Source organism: Helianthus annuus, chromosome 13, assembly GCF_002127325.2.
Source record: "Helianthus annuus cultivar XRQ/B chromosome 13, HanXRQr2.0-SUNRISE, whole genome shotgun sequence".
NCBI lineage: Eukaryota > Viridiplantae > Streptophyta > Magnoliopsida > Asterales > Asteraceae > Helianthus > Helianthus annuus.
The window spans coordinates 132401767-132423805 of record NC_035445.2 but is presented as its reverse complement, the minus strand read 5'-3'; the positions used below and the strand labels follow the sequence as shown (position 1 = coordinate 132423805).

At 34.5% G+C, this 22039-nt stretch overlaps 2 protein-coding genes across 4 annotated transcripts; both read right to left on the bottom strand.

The window, feature by feature from the left end:
• Window positions 1-3851: 3851 nt before the first annotated feature.
• LOC110898722 (growth-regulating factor 5) lies at window positions 3852-9979 on the bottom strand. 3 transcript variants are annotated; one of them, XM_022145552.2, is made up of 5 exons: window positions 9839-9979; window positions 9495-9748; window positions 5790-6180; window positions 4593-5044; window positions 3852-4099 (listed from the first exon to the last, which is right to left on the bottom strand). In XM_022145552.2, exons 2-5 carry the CDS (start codon window positions 9709-9711, stop codon window positions 4092-4094), a joined length of 1068 nt encoding a protein of 355 aa, XP_022001244.1. In that variant the 5' UTR covers window positions 9712-9748; window positions 9839-9979; the 3' UTR covers window positions 3852-4091. The 3 variants fall into 3 exon arrangements, with proteins under 3 accessions (XP_022001244.1, XP_022001245.1, XP_035838403.1); XM_022145553.2 differs by having other exon boundaries at window positions 9495-9723; window positions 9839-9943; XM_035982510.1 differs by having other exon boundaries at window positions 9495-9917.
• A 4228-nt stretch (window positions 9980-14207) lies between these two features.
• LOC110898721 (chromodomain-helicase-DNA-binding protein 3) lies at window positions 14208-21456 on the bottom strand. Its single transcript, XM_022145551.2, has 11 exons — window positions 21323-21456; window positions 19539-19858; window positions 19344-19443; window positions 18583-18810; window positions 18371-18511; window positions 17143-17445; window positions 16890-17060; window positions 15602-16442; window positions 15345-15517; window positions 15053-15260; window positions 14208-14650 (listed from the first exon to the last, which is right to left on the bottom strand). Exons 2-11 carry the CDS (start codon window positions 19820-19822, stop codon window positions 14388-14390), a joined length of 2712 nt encoding a protein of 903 aa, XP_022001243.1. The 5' UTR covers window positions 19823-19858; window positions 21323-21456; the 3' UTR covers window positions 14208-14387.
• Window positions 21457-22039: the final 583 nt, after the last annotated feature.

Sequence of the window (22039 nt, the reverse complement as noted above, 5' to 3'; positions counted from 1 at the left end):
TTTTTACAGATGTGTTTATAATACACACATCTAGGTGTAAAAAAAATCATGGTAAACGGCGACCCGGATGGTGTGGTTCTCGCGGTTCTTACAACTCGGGGTGGTTCTCATTCTAGCAGCCCCCTATATATATATATATATATATATATATATATATATATATATATATATATATATATATATATATATATATATATATATATATATATATATATATATATATATATATAGGGGAAGGATAAATCGAAAACCCACTTGAGTTGAGAAAACTCAGAAAACCTTTGTAAAAAAACCATGTAAACTCAAGATACATTTCTAAAAAAAATAGGAAATGTAATATACATATATTTGAACATTTTAAAAAAAGAAACACAAAAAAACACCAAGTAGTTTTTTTTAAAAAAATGTTACAAAATTTCAGGTTACATAATATGTATGTCCAAAAAAAATGTAACATATAAATTTTCAACATTTAAAAAAAAAATAGTAAGCGTTTTTTTCATTTTTTTCATAAATAGGTCCGTGTACATTTATATTACATTTCCTATTTTTTTTAGAAAAAAAAATGTTACATAGGGTTTATTTGGGTTTTCTCAACTCACATGGGTTTTCGATTTATCTTTCCCCTATGTATATATATATATATATATATATATATATATATATATATATATATATATAGGGGAAGGTTCATTTGAGAAGAAAATTTTATTGAGAAGAAAAAGAATAAAAGGGTATAATTGTAAAACATTAAATAGTTTTTTTCTTATCTCATTTATTATTATGTTTGACTAATTAATTAGTCATTAAGACTGTAATCCTCCACACTAAATATTTTTGCCTACACACATCAAAAGTTATCCTACACATTTCGAAATTTATCCTACACATATTGAAATTTATCCTACACAACTCGTAATTTATTCTACACGCCTCGTATTTATCCTACACTATAAATGAAATTTTATTTTTATTTTTTGTGAAAAATATATATCTTAAAAATAAGTTATAAATTTAATATAGTTAATTATTAAATATGAACTACCAATTAATGATGTATGTAAGTTTACTAATATACCCTTATAGTTACATTAAGTACAAATATTAAATGAAGTCTAATGAAGCATTTCTATTGGTTGAAATTTCTTCTTTTTTCTTCTTACAAAGAATTTATTCTCATTTGAACCCTCCACTATATATATATATATATATATAGGGTAAGGATCCTGTAAAAAGTGCTCAAAGTGTAAGAAGTGTGAGAAGTGTATTATAACACTATATATAATACTATATAACACCATATAAACACCGTATAACAATATGTAACACCATATAATACCATATAACACTATGTAACACTATATATCATTATATAACAAATATAACACTATACGTCTATCATAGACATGCTATCAGACAACCTATAGTGTTATATTTGTTATATAATGATATATAGTGTTACATAGTGTTATATGGTATTATATAGTGTTATATATTGTTATACGGTGTTTATATGGTGTTATATAGTATTATATATAGTGTTATAATACACTTCTCACACTTCTTACACTTTGAGCACTTTTTACAGGATCCTCTACCTATATATATATATATATAATTTTATTTTTTTCGGGTGTTACAATATTCTTTTATTTTTATCAAAATTATGTTAAGTACTTAAGTATGTTTGGATAATTAGGTTGTTATATTTTTGGTGGATTTACTTAGGGCCGTTTGATAACTTCTGAATGGTTAAGCGCTGAACCAGTAAGAGGTCTGAACCATTAAGTGCTGAACCAGTAAGAGGTCTGAACCATTAAAAGCCAATATAATATTTAACCGTTCAGAGGCAAATGTCTAACTAATTCAGATTAGAGGTCTTAACAATTCAGACTCAGTATAATGCTTAACCATTCAGAGGCAAATGTCTGAACCATTCAGACATTTGCTCATGAAACAAACAGTCTGAACCATTAAGTGCTAAACCAGTAAAAGGTCTAAAGGTCTGAACCATTAAGAGCCCCATTAAAATGTAAACAAACAACCCCTTAGTGTCTTTCATGTCGGATCATATTCGAAATTTAATATATGTTCATTTGTATATGTTTATGTTCATTAACTTTCATTTTTGTTTGTTTATGTTCATGAACGCTTGTTTGTGTTTGCGTGTGTTCATGAATGCCCATTTGTGTTCGTGTGCGTTCACGGACATTCGTTCGTGTTCGGTACCTAAAATTAACAAACGAACACCAACAAGTTCATTTTCTTAATGAACGAACATGAGCATAAAATCTCGTTCGGTAAACGCTCGTGAATTATTCGTGAACACATGTATATCCTTAGCAAACGAACACGAACAAGGCCTTGTTCGTGTTCGTTCGGTTTGTTTGAAGCCCTAAACTCATACAGCCTATATGACTTGTGTTACACGTTAGTGGTGTCTTGATAGTGTATCAGCGTGTTTGTTTAGTTATCCCCGAGACTCTACTAAAAGGCATGTAAAAAATATTTAGTATCAAGTATGTGAATTTGAAATGGGAAAGAAAGATGGCCTTTATGAATGCATTGACAATTTTAAGATGTGTGTGTGAACTTTGAAGTGGCAAAATAGGATGGTTTTACATAAGAGACTAAGAGGAGTTGTTGATGTAGATTGTGTTAATTCTCTTGGTGATTGTGGATGAACCGGTTTTCAAGTAATAACTATAAAACTAGGAGGATGGTGGTCATGGGAAAAGGGCTAGAAGCTTGGAGCTGCATATGACAAAGCTTCAAACAACACGTGACAATAATTTTTTTCTTTTTTGAACGGCAAATTAGGATCACTGACGGACCACTGGAGTATTATCGTGCCACAAGTAGGCTATAATGCCTATACACCAGCCTATATACAAATTCAGGAGGAAACCCAATAAATCTGGAAAAAACCCTCTTTGTGAATCAAACCCAGAACCTAATGGTCTCAAAGCCTTGTCTCACCCCAAAATACCACTAGACTATAATGCCATTGGGCAACGTGAAAATAATATTAATCGGTGAAAGCGTAAAACCTTATGAATTATTGAGGAGAAAAAGTTAGGTGTAAAAGTAAAAGCTTATTTTGTAATATTTTTTTTAATGGCCAATATTTTTTTTTTGAATGGCCAGCAGAAACTTTTATTTATATAAAGGCACAATCCGTGGTATACCCTCCAGACTTTATACCAAGTACGTAACAAAGTTGCATGAAAAATCTGATTTTCGAATTCAGTGAGCTGTTATAGTGTCAGCAGTTTTACCATCAATCATCACAATATTGCCCTTGAAACATATAACGTCTTGTTATTTTTCTCTCTGATGATAATGAACTACCTTATTAGATACTTCATAGTTCATACTTGAAGTTGAACCTTATACACAGCCTAATTTTAATTTTTTTTTTTTTTTGAAAAGCAAACTTCATTCAACAACCAAACAAGACGGGCATCTCCAAGCTAGAGAAGACCCGCCAAAACAAAAGTTATATCACAGGAAAAGAAAATTTACACCAATCCTTCCAAGCTACGTTGCCCTTCCTACTTCTACTCCTATACCAAAGAAAACCCAACGACTTTACATCCGAAACAATTTGAAATAACAAAACGTCTCTTTAATATTCCAAAAGTGCAAAACATTTTCTTAAAACTTCTTGCGAGGAAACCACTAAATTTGATTAAGAAAGCTACAGTCAAAATAGTAATTACTATAATCTTTTATATATAGCAAGATGTATACATAATAAATACAGTTTTAATCTAAAATCGACTCAATCGCCCACTTCTAACCCAATACATTAGAAACTCAGATTTCATCATCCATTTTAAATAGCCAAGTAATCCCAAAAGGGCCAGAGAAGTAAAGACTCACTTAAACACAAATAATGTACAGTTCAAAAAAGACAACATTTATTTGAAAAAGAGTTGCTTAAACAAGCAAGAAAGCAACCAGTTTGACTAAATTTACGTTGACCTGCAGACCACGAAAGTCAACATGCCAGCTAGACACAAGTTACATCAACTCCAAGATCATACAACATAATCAATCAAATACACACATCATAACACCATCCATTCTTAAGCATCTGCATAAAATAAAAACAAGGTTCAGCTTGTTTTCAAACTTGCATACCACATGCATGAGATTTTCAAACCTGAGGTTTGGCCGGTTTTGCAACTTTCGTCCAAAGGTTTGTTTTTCTGCATCTGGATCCAAAAGGGTTTGAAATCTTGCCGTTTTCATCCGGCTCGTTAACTCCATCCACTTTTCTCCGTTAAGCCAGGGATATTTCCGTTATTTTTGTTAACTTAAAGGACAATTCGGTCTTTTCACTTCATGTACAAGCATTTAGCATAATGTACAAGTATTTGAAAGACCAAATTCCCTTTAAACTAACAAAAAAGACAAAAAAAATAGCTCTGACTTAACGGAGAAAAATGGATGGAGTTAACAAGCCGGATGAAAATGGCAAGATTTCAAACCTTTTGGATCCAGATGTGGAAAAACAAATCTTTAGACAAATGTCGCAAAACTAGCCAAACCTCAGGGGAGGAAAATGGCAGTTTACTCTTGCATACCGTTCGGGGTGCAGTCGGTTGAATATTCAGGAGCCGTCGACATTGACAACTGAGTCGTGGAAAACGAGTTCTTGCCACTAGCCGCATCAAGACTGGACCATGGTTCCCTAGCCTCCGGCCACTCATCAAAGAACGGGCGCATCAAGTGCTGCTCATGTTTCGGTTCAACCGGCGACTCAATCTTGCTACCAAATAAACAATGCTGTTGACTTGGCTTTGACGCTGATGTAGCGTCAATCACAGGCTCAAATGCATTAACCGTGGTTAGTCGTGGGGATTTGGTTTGTAAATAAGAGTCATTTCTTGATTCCATTAACGAACTTGTGGGAACTTGATTAGACACGAGACGCCATGTGCTGTCTGCATTCGATTCTATCGCTAGACCCCTTGAACTTGAAGCTCCGGAAGAGTAATTTCTATCGTCCACGTCGACAGTTAGCCCGTGATCGTACCTGCATGTGAAGACAAAACTATACTTTTAATATAATGATTTTAATTTTTTTAAAATAAAATGAATTCAAAATGTTGCAGGCTTTGAATTCACCTTAGGTCCCATTTAATTCATTGTGACAAATGAAAATTGGTGTAGGCCATAAATGTTGTGGTTAGATAATTATTACAAAAAATAACAAAAACCCTACCTGTAGTAATTTATAGTGAAGTTACTCACTTGCTCTTTAAATCATTCTGTAGCATATAATATATAAATTGTTGCAGTTCAATCACATTGGAGCCATAATAGTTAATAAGTCATTAACTTGATCTTTCATTACACATATTAACTGATAAAAACAAAAGAATTCGAGATATCCAACATAAATTGGCATGCGTAAATTGGCATGCATGAGACATTAAACAACCAGATTTATGAGTGTTTTGACAAAAATATAGTTTTGTGAAAAAGGAAGAAAGTTCCGTAAAATGTGAGAAAGTATCAAAGTAGGTTAACAGAAAAAGGTAAACACATAATTTTAACTTTTTTTCGATAATAAATTGTCGCAGACATATTAAATACTCAGATAATTAAAACCGGAATATGTTCATCCAAACATTATGAAAAATATTGTTACTTTTAAGTCTAATAATAATCAGTTCCAGCATGCAAATCCAAACACCCCTTACTCTGCAAAACTATATATTTATAAGCAACGTTGTATCTGATGATAGTGTATTTTTAAGAATAATCAAATTAAGTACCTATAATTGTTGTTGTTGATCCCATAGGCACTAGCATGCACCTGCAACTTTGATGCACTACTCCCAAAATCAAAACTCCCGGAATTTGAGGTGGGATACAAATGTGAGTTCTGGAAGCTATTATTGCCGAGATTCTGGTAACTTCTATTATTACCACTACCAGTGCTGCTTACGGTGGTGACACGCGATACCGCAGTTGACAACGACTGAGACGGAGATTGGGATTCCACAGGCTTTCTTGAACGGTTTCGGCCACGATGCATGTGGCGCTCGCAGTATTTGGAGTCGGGATGTGCATCTTTTGAACATCGCCATTTTTTGCCGTCTGTTCTTCTACACCTTCCTGGCTCTGGGTCGAACTTCTTCCCGTAATACGAACAATAGCCCAGTGCTTCAAAAGTTCAAAATTGTAGTGTGAGATTAGTCGTAAAGTAATGTTTTAACTGAAATCCAGTTTGAATGTTACAAATATATGGTGGTTCGAGAGTAACGTGACACTAGATAGGGAAAACTGGGCGGGTTTGATGGGTCGGGTAATGGGTCGAAATGGGTAATATGGTTAAATGCCAAAACGGGTTAACTTGAACAAAAACACTTGTTGTCAAGCTTTAGTTTTTACCACGGATACATTTTTTCAGTAATAAACTAATTTCTTCACGTCATTTGTGAAAGTTTCGTTTTGAGCTTTCAAGTTTCAATCTTAGTGGCTACTGGCTAGAGAAAAATTAGCCTGAATACGAAATTTGCACCTCTATATGACACGAAGGACACCATCATAAAACATTAAGTGATGCACCAGTAAGATGCAGAGAACAGTAATATTTTACATAAACAAGCGGTAAATTTACAAGATCTATAAGTTAATCTAGTAACTAGTAGTCACTGTATACATATATAGTATATATACATACACATATATTATGCATATTATAAAAAGGTGGGTTCAAATGAGAAGTGAGAATCGTATTCATCGTTGAATACTCTATTTTTTAACTGTAGTATATTCGCTAGTGAATCCACGTATTCACAAATGAACAAGATAGTTACCAATAATTTCCAAACAATTACTGGTTTTCATTTAAAATCCATCACTATACGCACACACATGTGTGTGTGTGTTTGGTGTGCCATAAATAAATCAATTGAATAAACAAAAACCATATGCAGTTATCAACAAATCCACAAATATATGCTCAACACATTATCTTCATATGAAAGGAACAACAAATTCTTAACCAAATAAAGATGATTTTCCTTATAACTGACTCTTCTTTCCAAAAAAGAATATATTTGAAAATCAACATCTTTTCAACTAATTCCACTAAATCTATATCTATACTTCTATAATAAATTCTTAACCAAATCTTTGTGCATACGTGTCTATGGAAATTCTTAACCAAATCTTTGTGAACACGTGTCACTGTGTGTGTGTATGTATACATACACATGTATTATACATATTATAATACACAAGCTCAAATGAGGGAGAATTGTATTCATCGGTGAATACAGTATCTGTGAAATAATTAAGAACTGTAGTGTATTCACCACATCAGTGAACACTCTATTTTCTAAACTGTAGTGTATTCGCTAGTGAATCCATGTATTCACAAAAGAACAAAATAGTTGTCAATAATTTCCAAACATTTACTGGTTTTCATTTAAAATCCATCACTATAGACACACAGTGTGTGTTTGGTGTGCCATAAATAAATCATTTAAACAAACAATAACCAGATGCATTTATCAACAAATCCATAAACACATGTTCAACATATTATTTTCATATCAAAAGAACAATAAATTCCTAACCAAATAAAGATGATTTCCCTTATAAATGACTCTTCTTTCTGAAACACGAAAAAATTTGAAAATCAACACCACCTTTTCAACTAATTCCACTAAATCTTTATCTATACTTCTATAATAAGTTCTTAACCAAATCTTTGAGAACATGTGTCACTGTGTGTGTGTATACACATACACATATATTATACATATTATAAAATATGGGTTCAAATGAGAAGTGAGAATCGTATTCATAGGAGAAAACAGTATCTGTGAAATAATTAAGAACTGTAGTGTATTTGCTAGTGAATCCATGTATTCACAAATAAATATATAGTTACCAAAGATTTCTAAATATTAACTTGTTTTCATTTAAAATCCATCACTTGTGTGTGACAGTTTGTGTGTGTTTGGTGTGCCATAAATAAATCAATTAAATAAACAAAAACCAGATGCATATATCAACAAATCTACAAACACATGCTCAACATATTCCAATGGTGACTCAATTTCAATTCCCACTTGTGTCATATTGGGGGGAATAGACAATAAAGGATTTGGACTAGGTCTTGTGTGAGGTTGTCAGTTCGATTCCCGAGCCCAACCGGGTTTTCGTGCCACCGTGTGTTACACCATAGAGTTCTACTCTTGTGGTGGCACAACGACTGTCAAGTGGCAGCCGGCGGTATGGTTTCCTAGGGGAACACCCAAATAAGCCAAACTTTGAAGCCAGCGTGGGCCCAGTTAAGACAACATAGTCTGGCCAAAGTGGGGCAATACGGGGCTCTCCGATTTGGAGAGTGTGGTAACCTTATACATGAAGTTCACCGTTCAGAAAAAAAAAACAGAAGTAAAGGACCAATAAATTCTTAACCAAATAAAGATGATTTTCCTTATAAATTGCACTTCTTTCCAAAACTAGAAATAAAAAACTAAAACCAAATTCAATACAAAAATTTATCTTATATTCATAACCTCCTAATGGTACCATCACAAAACAAATTAAACATAACAAACAAATCAACATTTTCTCATCAATTTCATAACTCAAAACAGTGTCGTAGTAATCGCTAGTCGCTAGTCGGGCGGTGGGTGGGGACTAGCGATTAATTGGGATTGATCGAGGATTAATCGGAATTAATTGGAATTAATTGGAATTAATCGGGATTAAATGTGATTAATCAGAATTAATTGGGGATTAATTGACGCCTAGTCGGGATTTTTACAACCATGACTTAAAACAACCCCTACGATAGTCTAGCAGTCACTGTGTGTATATATATATATATAGAATATACACATACACAGATATTATATATGTTATAAAAGGTGGGTTCAAGTGAGAAGTGAGAATCGTATTCATCATTAAACACACTATCTGTGAAATAATTATAAACTACCGTGTATTCACTAGTGACATGTATACAACTATACATCAGTCAATACTCTATTCGCTTAACTGTAGTGAATCTATGTATGATTGTATTCACAAATAAATAACATATTAACTAGTTTTCATTTAAATCCATCACTATACACACGCACATATATAAATATATATGTATGTGTGTATGTTGGTGCACCATATTTAAATCAATTAAACAAAAAAAACCAGATGCATTTATCAACACATTATCTTCATATTAAAGGAACAATAAATTCTTAACCAAATAAAGATGATTTTCCTTATAACTAACTCTTCTTTCCCAAAGAAGAAAAATTTTTAAAATTAAATTTAATACAGAAAGATATCTTAAATTCTTAACCTCCTAATAGCAACATCACAAATCAAATTAAACCTAACAACAAACAAATTAACAACTACTCATCAACTTCACATCTCAAAACAAACCCTAACTATCCAAAACAAGCCCTAATTCAAAACAAAATAATATAATAAGATAATAATGAGCTTACAATTCGGATTGTTGAAAAACCTAGCAGATAACGCTTCCATGCTTCTTCTAATCGGAACAACAAGATCGTACGGTACCGGAACACCGGCAACTAAGTATTTATATATCAACGCTTGATGCTCCAGCTCCTGCCACTGCACCGGCGTGAACGGCGGCCGGTAGCCGGAGAATCCGCCGCCGCTCGCCGCCGCAACCGCCACCGTGGTGCTGCCACTCATCTCCGTCGATTTCTACGGTGGATTTGAGAAGATGAAACTGAAATTGATGAGATAATGGAGTGGATTACAGATGTGTTGCGTGAATTTGTGTGTGAATTGATGGAGAGATTGAGATGATTTTAGTTACCTTTGAAGTGGCAGATCTAGGGTTAGGGTTTGCGTGGTAAGAAAGGGAATTTGGGGGTGTGGGGATGTTAACATTTTTGTAATCATTATTATTATTTTTTTATTATTATTTTTATTTTTATTGAAGATAAGTTTTTGGGATGGAGACAAGATTTGGTCATTTGTTGTCATCCATGTATGCAATGACATCAAGTTATTAGAATATAATATTTTATTATATTGTTTGTAGAAATCTTTTGTGTGAATGTTTTGGATGTGGTGAAATATTTTAAAAGTGTTTTAAAACAAGTGGATAAAAGATCTCAAATGTTTGTATAAATCTTGTGTATGAATATTTTGGATGTGGTGAAATATTTTAAAGGTGTTTTAAAGCAAGTGGATAAAAGATCTTAAATGTTTGTATAAATCTTGTGTGTGAATCTTTTGGATGTGATGAAATATTTTAAAAGTGTTTTAAAACAAGTCGATAAAAGATTTCAAATCAAATGTGTATAACCATAACCATTTGATGGGATATTGGTGAAAGAGATGTCTATAAAAACATGTGGAATAAGGATCAACTTGTTTTTAGAATATAATAAAAATTGTTAATCTTACTTTTATGAGTAAACTGTCATTTTAGTCCCTTTGCTTTGGGCACTTTTGCCATTTTAGTCCAAATGTTAAACTTTTTACATCTGGGTCCCTATGGTTTGTATTTTGTTGTCATTTTAGTCCAAATTTTAAATTTGGCCAGATTCCTTAACTTAAACCCCTCTATTTTGTCTTTATCCTCAGGGGTAATTTGGTCATTTAGATTTATTATAACTCAAATTTAATAAATAATAATGTCACTGCCATAACAACAATAATACCACTGCCAGAACAACAACAAGCACCACCACCACCACCACACCTCCACCACCACCACCACCCCCACCCCCACCACCGCATCATCCCCACCACCACCATCCCACTGCCGCCAACACCACCATCCCGACAATCAAACGGAGACAATCAAACCGACAATCTCACCTTCTTTCTTTACTCCGAGCCACACAAAACCCAAACCCTAATTTTGCATCAAACCCATTAACCCACATGAAACTGGACCTTTGATTTGGGGGAAGATGATATGCGGCGGCATTGATGAACATCATCCCCCAGATCGCCGCAAACAAAATCTGCAACTTGTGTTCTTCTTCGTTGCAACAGCAAACAACAATCTGCAATAGTCGAACCTGTAAACTATACTCCTTCTTAATCAAAAACAACAATCTGCAAAACCAGTCGATCAACAACACAAAAACCTGCAAATCTTTCAGATTGATGAACACAACAATCTTGCAATTTATTAACACAAATTCAGATCTAAAACTTTCATGTCTCAACAAATACAACTCAAACTCAGATTTGGGGATGATGATGATTTATTTGGGGAAACTTCGAACCCCCTTCATCCGCATCAATCAATCAACTGTTCATCTTCATCATCGACACCTTCATCAGCAGAATCAGCGATTCAACTTCAGCGATTCATCTTCATCATCGACACCTTAATCATCTTCATCATCGACACCGGTGGTGAGAAGGGGGACGACGCCGGAGTGGGTGTGACTATTGGATGGGACGACGCCGGAGTGGCGGTGGTAAGAAGAGGGAGGAGGTGGCGGTGGTGCTATAGAGAGGGAAGAGAGAGAGAGGGAGGAGGTGGCGATGGTGGTGGTGCTATATAAAGAGAGAAAAGAGAGAGAGAGAAGACTGATTTATGTTGGGGATGATGAACTGGAGTGTATATGTATGTGTGTATATTAATATATATATATATATATATATATATATTATTTTTGAATTAAGAAAATGTTAAATGAAAAGCAAAATGACCAAAATCCCCTGAACTAAAAGACAAAATAGGAGGTTGCAACAGTCAAAAAATAGGGGTTTTTGGATTTTGGACTAAAATGGCAACAAAATGCAAACCACAGGGACCCAAATGTAAAAAATTTGAGATTTGTACTAAAATGGCAAAAGTGCCCAAACCACATGACCAAAATGGCAGTTTACTCTACTTTTATTGATATCACAAATCAATAAGAAACTTTATTATTGAAAATTGAAGACTAAAGAAACAAATAATCATACAACAACAATCATGAAATTTCAAAATTTTATATCAATAAAAAAAGCATAGTAAGCCTGGGTGGTATGGAATAAAGCCCTTAGGACTTTATCATGCCATGTAGGCGACACGTAAGCGACATATAAGCATGAGGCGTTATTGTTAACTTACATAGCGTGGAATAAAGCTCATTTAAAGCTCCCATTAACTATTAAGTATATATATAAAAAAGAAAAAAATTAAAAATAAAAGAAGAAATTTGATTGGTTGTGGTTCACTCTCTCCATATAAGCATGAGGCGTTATTGTTAACTTACATAGCGTGGAATAAAGCTCATTTAAAGCTCCCATTAACTATATATATAAAAAAGAAAAAAATTAAAAACAAAAGAAGAAATTTGATTGGCTGTGGTTCACTCTCTCCTCTCTCACACCCGCAGCACCCGCTAACCCAGTGACGAAGGCATGCCATAGCCATTAGCGAAGCCATGCCCCCCCGAATTTTCGCGAAACCGGGGGGGCGGCAACGTATATACCTATACGAAAGTACTATTCATAACACTACGCATCGAAAAGTTCGTGGGGTCGGGCGCCCCCCCGGAGATACCTTATCCTTCGCCCATATAGCACCCCCTTCGGCTATGAGCGGGTTGGTGTTAGGGGCGCCACCCAGCTGAGGTAGCTGAGAGCGTTGCCCCACACCGTCCAGTGTAACAACTATCATGATGAGCTAAAGTTTGCAAATAGTATCATCATAAATGTGACATGTATGTTTTGAACACATTTTGAAACAACATTTAATACGATACAAATTGTTACATTTATTTTCAGTAAAAGATTGTTCAAGTTTTTCGATAATGCCAAAGGCAAAATAGTGAAACAAAATTGAGTCATTCATGTCAATTTAAAAATAAAAAATTATTTAAGCTATAATGATAATCAACTACGCATATAGAAATTCACGTGCTACTTGTTCATATAATTACGCTTGCTACTCGTTGAACCCACTCAGCTTCAGCTCGACTCGAGCTCAGGCTCAACACTAAATGGGTCAACCTGGCTTAGCTAAAAACTTTTATCAAGTCAGCTTGTTTATTTTTGCAAATAAAAAGATTGTATTTCTTACACAATTGATAGATATATAACAAAATGTAATATTTCTGAACACATGCATATATATAACAAAAAAGAACCATTCCGATTTTTTCTCACCAAAAATAGTAATAGCTAATTAACTTAAGCGAGCTAAACGAGACGAGCTCACCTTCGCTCGAGTTCGACTTGAAATTTAGACGAGCCAACTCGACTCCGCTTGTTTATTTACAAGCTAGTCTCAAGATATTACTAGATGAGTTCTTTACTCTATATAGAAGTTTAGTTACAAAGAAGGATGCAAATGGTATTTTGTCTACAGAAATTTTTAACCAAACACTTCTCACATGTAATGTATTATTTAAAAAATAAAAAAAAAAAATTATTTAAAAAATAAAAATATAAAGGGTGGTTTTATTGGCGGTTTGGTTCGGCTATTTGTACACATATAGTTATAACCAAAGCATAAAACTCGTTATAAAAAAGATCATAATCGAATCATCACTTTCTCAGTATGCTCAGTTAATTCGGTTTGATTTATTTGGTTATTTCAATTATGATTCGGTTCAGTATATCCCATGGGTAAAACCATTATTTGGTTAGTTCAATTGTGATTCGGTTCAGTACAGTCGCGAAGCTTGAGATTTCCGACCGGGGGCGGAAGTTACCGGACCTAAAAATTTCTATAAAACCGGGGGGTCGAAAACGTATATACCCAAAAATTCCTATACGAAAACTACATACTCTCCACTATTGAGCAAAAAGTTCGAGAAGTCGGTCGCCCCCTCCCGCCCTTTAAAAGCTTCGCCCATGGTTCTGTATATCCTATGGGTAAAACCAAACTTCCTTTAACCACAATCAAAGCCTTGATTTTTAATAAACCAATCACAATCATCTTTAATTGTTTGATGTTTAAAATACCAACAAAACTGCATTTTGACTACTTTGTTTTTTAGTTGAAAGTTATTTTCCCCTTAAGAGTTGTGGCTAGCAAAGCCTTGTTATAATATGTCATTTCAAAACACCCGCGCCCAGTCGACTTGTTACTATCTCAAGTAATGATCATTTGAAGAAGCGTTTGCAAGATCCAACCGTCTTGTCAGTGAATGTGTCAAAAGACTGTCGAACCATCGAGTGCAACAAATGTGACGCTTCTGTGAATGGGTATATACACAAACTAATGTTATAAAAAAATATCATACTATTTTCAAAAAAATGTTGGGGCATACTGTGAAAGGTATATGAACACTATCATATGCTTTGTTGAATTCAGTGGTCGTGGTTTAGAGTTTACGGTTTAGGGTTTAGGATGTACACTAAAGGCAGTTGTTTGAGTCAGTTTATATACATGACAATGTTTGTCAACTGTTTGGGTAGTTGACAAAATGGGCTATGAACGACTCAAGAGATGTTTCACCGGTTCCATTGGTGGTGGGCTGGTGGTGGAATGATGCAAACATTGACGGGTTTGACCGAAGATGAGGGGGTGGAGCCCGTAGTCCTGACCCGACTAAACTATGCCCAGACCCGGCTAAATTGGTGGCTGGACCACTGGTCCAATGTGGGTTCTCTCGCCGCATGAGTGCAGATGCAGGAACTTGAAGAATTTTAACCGAGCTAGTTTCTGTAATCAAAAGAAACAAAAGATATTCAAGTGATGTTCTTGAAAGAGAATTTTACATAGGATTTTATAATTTAAAAGCAATTGTATTATATGCATTTTTTTGTAGTAAATTTTAATTTTAATATATTAATTTGCGGAAAAAACAAACAAAAAGATGGGGTGGAATGGGTCGTGTTCGGGTTCATATGTATGACACGATTTTCGGGTTCATCTCAAAATTTTGGGTTCGGGTTGGGTTAAATCCACTAACCCGGGAACACGACCCATTTAGCACCCCTATTTAGGGGATCAGGCAGAAAACCAGTGAAAGTTGTATTCGAACCTACAACCTTTGTAGGACTCAAGTGCTTACAACTGAGGCACCTCCTTAAATTATATAACTAGGAAAACTTATATTAATACCTTTCTTTGATCTCTTCACATTTTGAGTATCCTCGAATTTTTGCGCCAAAATCTCCGCCAAAAGTTTATGTGCATTAACAAGCTTGTGATAGTCGTCAAGATTCTTAATTTCCTTCGTTAAACTCATGTCCGAGTCACGTATCAACGCGTCATACTTCTTGTGTACCTCTGAAATCTCTTTCTCCCGTTCAGCAAGAAGCATCGATTTCTGCATATAAACAAGATCTTATCATGTTGTAATCCAACAAGTAATATAAGTAAAAGAAATGTGTTTGTTTATAAGAACTAAAACCTTTTCTTGATGTGTTTTGGTGATTTGCTCGCGCTCCTTTAGAATTCTTTCGATTTCGGCTTCAAGAGGCGTAGAGCTAGAAGTTTGATCGGTTTGACTTTGTTGACTTCCACTTCTGCAACCATCAATCACATTCTCACATGACTGTTGACTATCGAAAGGCATACACTTCGCTGTATTAAATAACAATATAATGATCAACATATTAATAACTGTTTGAAATATTATTTTCATGTATCGGTGAATAACTGTCGTACCTGCCCGTTTTCTTCGTTTACTTCTCGGCTTTTTTCTTACAAAAGAGGGTGACTTTTGAACCCTCTGAGACAACCTGCTACAAGAGTTTTTCGGTCCATGTTGACTTTGTTTGACCACATTACTCCAAAAAACAGAAGGCGAATCATCACTCAAGTATTCATCAACCGAACAACTTTCCTTCATGTGGGCTTCGGTTTCCCCAAACAACATGATACTTCCAGAATACGCTCCATTTTGCATCTCCGCGTTTGATATGATCGAGCGGTTTGTGGGGCCCGTGGGACCCGTTTGGACACCGGTGTTCCTCAACAACGATGACAACTTGCAAACCAAATCGTCTATAAACGACAGCGGCCAGGAGTCGGTGCAGCTTTGGAGCTTACTAAATAAGTACGACGCGCCCCATGTTAACAACTGGTGGCAAACGCTCGAGCTAGTATAGTTAACGGTTGTACCTTGCTTCGAAAGAATCAACGCCTTCTCTTCAACCGTGAATGATGAATATAACCGGAGAATGTTTAACCGCTCACGAGGTGAATCGATGGTGACCCGCTTAAGGGCTTTTATGTCATTTGATGGGTTCGGGTCGCTGTTGAATAATATTACGACATCCACACGCGAAAGTCTAACGCTTGAATGACAAGCGCGGTAATCACATAAGCAAATGAAACTATCACTCGCTTCTTTGTTGAACATTTTTAATGATTCTTTTTTCTTTGCGCGTATGGATTTGGAAAGAATTTTCCCGGGGATGTATACGTAAGAATCCTGCCCGAATCTTTGATGAACGAGGTCATCCAAAAGATGCCCGGTTGATATCTTTTCGGAATTAACGGTCGACTGTCAACCAACAAAATATTCTTCAAATGTATAAAATGATGTAACGCACGTATACACCTAAAGTGAACTTTTTAAAAAGAGTAAAATGCCTTTTTCATCCTTGAGGTTTGGCCACTTTTGCGAATTTCGTTCAAAGGTTTGTTTTTCTGCATCTAGATCCAAAAGGTTTGAAATCTTGCAATTTTCATCTGAATCATTAACTCCGTCCATTTTTTAACGTCAAGTCATGGGCATTTTCGTCTTTTTAGACATTTTGTTAATGTCTAAAAAGACGAAAATGCCCATCATTTAACGGGGAAAATGGATGGAACGAGTCGGATGAAAATGGCGAGATTTCAAACCTTTTGGACCCAGATGAGGAAAAACAAACCTTTGGACGAAAGTAACAAAAGTGGCCAAAACCTTAGGGACGAAAATGGCATTTTACTCTTTTAAAAACTTATTTACCTGAAAAAGAACTAGTGCTCTTAAACCGGAACGTTTGATCTCTAACAAGAGCTTGTCAAGAAGCTGCAGCTTGCCACTGACATTAACTTCAGCATCCAACGGATCAATTAAAGAAGCGTCGTTCGAAGAATTACGCAAAGTGGGGTCCACTAGATATGGATGATCGCAGCACTGCAAAAATAATTAACCGAGTTAAAGAAGCATTTACCAAACAGAACGTGGGGTCTACTACAGTTACATGCACAAAAAGAACCTTTCGGATCTGAGTGATTATATTATGGAATGAAGAGTTCTTTGAATATGAAGAGAGTGCCTCGAAATTTGAAGCTAAAATTGAACAATATTGTTCGATTTGCATTGACGAAAGATGAACCGGGACCCAGTACTCTTGAAAACCGGGGGTGGTGAGCTTGCACTCGAATGCGATAAAAGGTGACAGTCTTTCTTTTAATGTGTTAATATTAATATCATTCGTTTCCACGTCAGCATCCGTATTTATGTTCTCGTATTTACAATCGAGAAACGAAAGAAAGTTTTGATAGCTCTCGCAAATATCCTGAAACAATTGACAGAAATTCGTTCAGCTTAAATGTTCAAATTTTACCCAGTTAAAACGGGCCGGGGCTTGGTTGGCCCATATACATTTGTTTAGATCATTGTACTAAGAACAGACTCAAGTTGACTTTCAGCCAGTTTGACCATATACAAGTAAATGCTCATTTTCTTACCAGTCAAAACAGGCTGGGTTAGCTGACCCATATACATATGTTTAGAAGTATTGCACCAAACATAGGCTAAAGTTGACTTTTAGCCTGCTTGACCAATTTGACCCGTTTCCCTTTTTCGCTGTTTTTTATTGACCCATTTGATGAAAATATTGGTCAAAAACGAGTTTGAGCTTAAATGTTCATTTTCTTAGCAGTCAAAACAGGCCGAGGTTGGTGGACCCACACAATCTTTAGAATTATTGCAAGAAGATAGACTTAAGTTGACTTTTAGTCCGTTTGAACAATTTGACCATTTGACCCGTTTCTCTTTTTAGCTATTTTTTTATATTATTTGACCATTTGACCCGTTTCTCTTTTTAGCTATTTTTTTATCTTATTCACTGAACATTGACTTAAGTTAAATTTCAGCCCGTTTGACCCGTTTCCCTTTTTAGCATTTTTTTTTATTATTGACCCGTTTCAGAGAAGAAAAAAAAAGAATTGAGAAAACACGCCACCGATCACCAGAAACTGTTAACAGTTTTATGTCAACCATAAGCATCTGAAGTTTCAAAAAATGCGTTGAGAATACGGGTCAAAACGAGTTCGAGCTTAAATGTTCAGTTTCTTACCGGTCAAAACAGGTCAGGTTTGGTTGACTATATACATTTGTTTCGATATACTAGACTAAACATAGACTTAAGTTGACTTTCATCCCGTTTGACCAATTTAACATGTTTCCAATTTTGAGATAAAAGACTTGAGAAAACATACCACCGATTCACCAGAAACCGTTAACAGTTTCATATCAGCCGTAACCATCTGAAGTTTCTTCAAATGTGTTGAAAATATGTGTCGTTGGCACTCTTCTATCACTAACAATGCCCACTTAATACGATCAACAATTTCAATATCCTGCAAAACAACACGATTTTCATAATTCATACAAAAGTTTGTGCAAGTTTCATATAATTTTAATTGTGTACCTCAACGATGGCATCTGGAGAAGATAAAAGGACTTGAAATTCTAAATCTTTAATGGCGGCCCGGATATCTTTGTTCCCGTTGTATGTTACAACATTGACCGACTTTGACCGCTTTGAAAACTCGAGTTTCCACAAGGAAAGAGCGCTAGAAGAAGCCAATATTAAGATAGGCTTTTTTATATTATCCAGCAACGATAATACGAAAGAGACCACCTTAACTAGCCGGTCCTGCAACATCCGATTACTAAAATATAAATAAAAAAATAAAATATGTAGTTTAAACATCTACTTAAAATATATATATATAGTGAAAGGTTTAAATACAAAAAGCTCTTAACGTGTGACGGTACGCGGCCACCAATATAACGTGCATGATTATGCAAATAACGTGCGTAATTAGGGTTAACGCAACCCATGCGTAATTATGCAAATAACGTGCATAATTAGGGTTTAACCCACCCCATGCGTAATTATGCAAAGTTAATTACTATTGTGCCATCGCGTTTAATTGAAGGCCTAGATTAGATAAGATGTGCGGTTGAGATGCTCGCATACGCATTGGACAATAAGGTGGTCTTGTACGTTAACCGGCCTCTCTCTCTCTCTCTGTATATATATATATATATATATATATATATATATATATATATTAACTTGTTATAATTCAAGTGTAATGCAAATCCATCAGAATACACACATGGAATAGTAAAGTAAAAAAAAAAAAATTACTGATTAATGAAGAAATAAACCAAGAATTTCACCTGGCCGTCAAAGATAACAGCATTTTGACCTCTGTTCCAATAATCGCGAAGTTTGCTAACATACGGAAGAACATGATTATGTGTTTCTTCATGACATAATCTACATATATGTTATCCAAAAAAATCAAACAACTTTATAAATCATGAATAATTAAACATTTTATTTAATAAAGAAACATATCTCGAGCTCCTCACCTCCGTTTTTTACGTCTAGAACACGAACGCGATTTCTTAGGAATCATGTCATAGACATGATTCAGCCTCTTCACATTCTGTTTACCGGTTTGGAACAACTTTTTGCGAAAATGTGAATTTACTTTCTTCCTTTTCACACTGTCTTCGACACGTTTCTTGCTATTCGTATTATCTAGTTTTTTAAGCATTGATCGTTTTCCAACTTTTCTCCGCTCTATCAAAGCCATAAGTTTTTCTCTTTTCGTTGCTCTCGAAAGACTTGAAAACGACTTGTCTTCGTTCATCTTAGTTTTGTCATTCACTATGAACTCTTTTTCCACCTACACAAGTTAAATGCCATTATGTAATCACCTTTATGTTGAAACATATCATACATCCATAATGGTGCCTGTTAGGGTCTAGCATAAGGGTTAGATTATCTCTATATATATAGTGTTGTATATATTTTTGTATAAATCCTTCAATTGGTGAATTGCACCCTCAAGAAACCTAGGGTTCTTTCTATGCATCCCAAAAGGGGTTGATAAAAAATACACAAAATCTTTTTGAGCCCTAAATAAACACATAAAAAAAGAACATGTATGTATGTATGTATAACTCCCATAAAAGTTGGAAAAACAAGGGAACTAAAAAACATTAAACATACAAATACATATTATGATTATAAGATGTATGCATAACAAAGTTGTTGATTAAAAACATACAAATTCCTCTTGAGCCTTAAATAAATATATAAAAAATGAAAAAAAAAACATATATAGTTGTAGGGGTGTTCAAAACTATCCGTAGCCGAAAATCCGATCCGAAATATCCGAAAAATCGGATATCCGAAATTTCGGATATCCGAATTTTTCGGATTCGGATAGTGATTTTCAAAATTTTCGGATATCCGAAATATCCGAAAATTTAATTTTCATTTTTTTTTCGGATATCCGAATATCTGAAGTACCCGAAAATATCCGAAAAATATCCGAAAACTTATATTCGGATATCCGAAACTATCCAAAATATATGTTTCCGAATATGAAAAAATAATAAAAAAATAAAAATTAAATAAAAAGTTGGATTTTCGGATATCCGAATCCGTATCCGAATTTTCGGATATCCGAAATTTCGGATACGGATTCAGATAGTAAAATCTGGTATCCGAAATTCGGATCCGGTTTTGAACACCCCTTGTATGTATGTGTAACTTTCACAAAAGTTGGAAAAACAGGGGAGCTAAAATTCTAAAAAACACTAAACATATAACATCCTTTTGAGCCCTAAATTAAAACATAAAAACTAAAAAATAAACACATAAAACTGAACATACAAATACTGAATATGTATTGTGATTAAAATGTACACATAACAAAGGGGTTTTATTAAAAAAAATACAAAATCCTTTCAGCCCCTAAATAAACATATAAAAACTAAAAAAAACATATGTGTTAATATGTATTTATATTTATAACCCCCACAATAGTTGAAAAATCAGGGGAACTAAAATTCCAACAAACACTGACTAAACATACAAATAAATATTCTGATTAAGATATATGCACATATAAACTCAAAATTTAAAATAAATTGATAATTATTCAAATCATGTTAAACCCTAAATCAACAAAAATATCAAGATTATCACAAACCCCTTAATCCCCTGTTCTAATCCACAACAACAAAAAAGAACACATACAAGTCAAGAAATACCATCATGTAAAATCAAACTATTAAGTTCAAATTAATCGCAATTTTCATTTAATATAAAGTTTTAAACATTTGCAGGTTTGTTTACCCACCTGAAAATTGAAATGCTGGTTGAATTAATTGTGGTTTTTGTGAGGTGTTTCAGGGTCTTATAGACAACAGAAAGGGTTTTGCTATTATGGTACGCTACCCGACAATAATCGCTCTGTGGGTTCGCCATTTTCGCTGCTGCTGCTGTTGTTGTTGTTGTTACAGTGATTGTGGTGACCACAATGTCAGGGTACTTTTGTTGTTCGGATGTTGATAGAATACTAAAAATAGCATATTATTCAAAAAAGAGTAAACGGCCATTTTGGTGCCTAATTTTTTTTATCAATTTTTATCATTTTAGTCCAAAATTTTGCATATGAATTCTTGTGGTTTTAGTTTTATTGTCATTTTGATTCAAAAGTGAAATCAGATAATATTTATCATATAAAATCCTGCTATTATGTCCTTTTTATTAGAGGCAAAATGGTCATTTCATTTTTATTTTGTTTGAAGGTTTTATTAAAGGCACAATTTGTGTAACTAGATTTAAGTTTTGGCCAAAATAAAAAATTTATATTTTTTAAACACACACCTGCAACACCTTGTATCTTCTTCATAGCCTCACTACCACCACAACCTCACTACCACTACCACCATCACCACAACATCCCAGGCCACCCTGGAATCACGATGAACCGAAATTCTAAGGATGTTGTGGTGATGGTGGTAGTGAGGCTGTGGTGGTAGTGATGGTGATGAGGCTATGAAGAAGATACAGG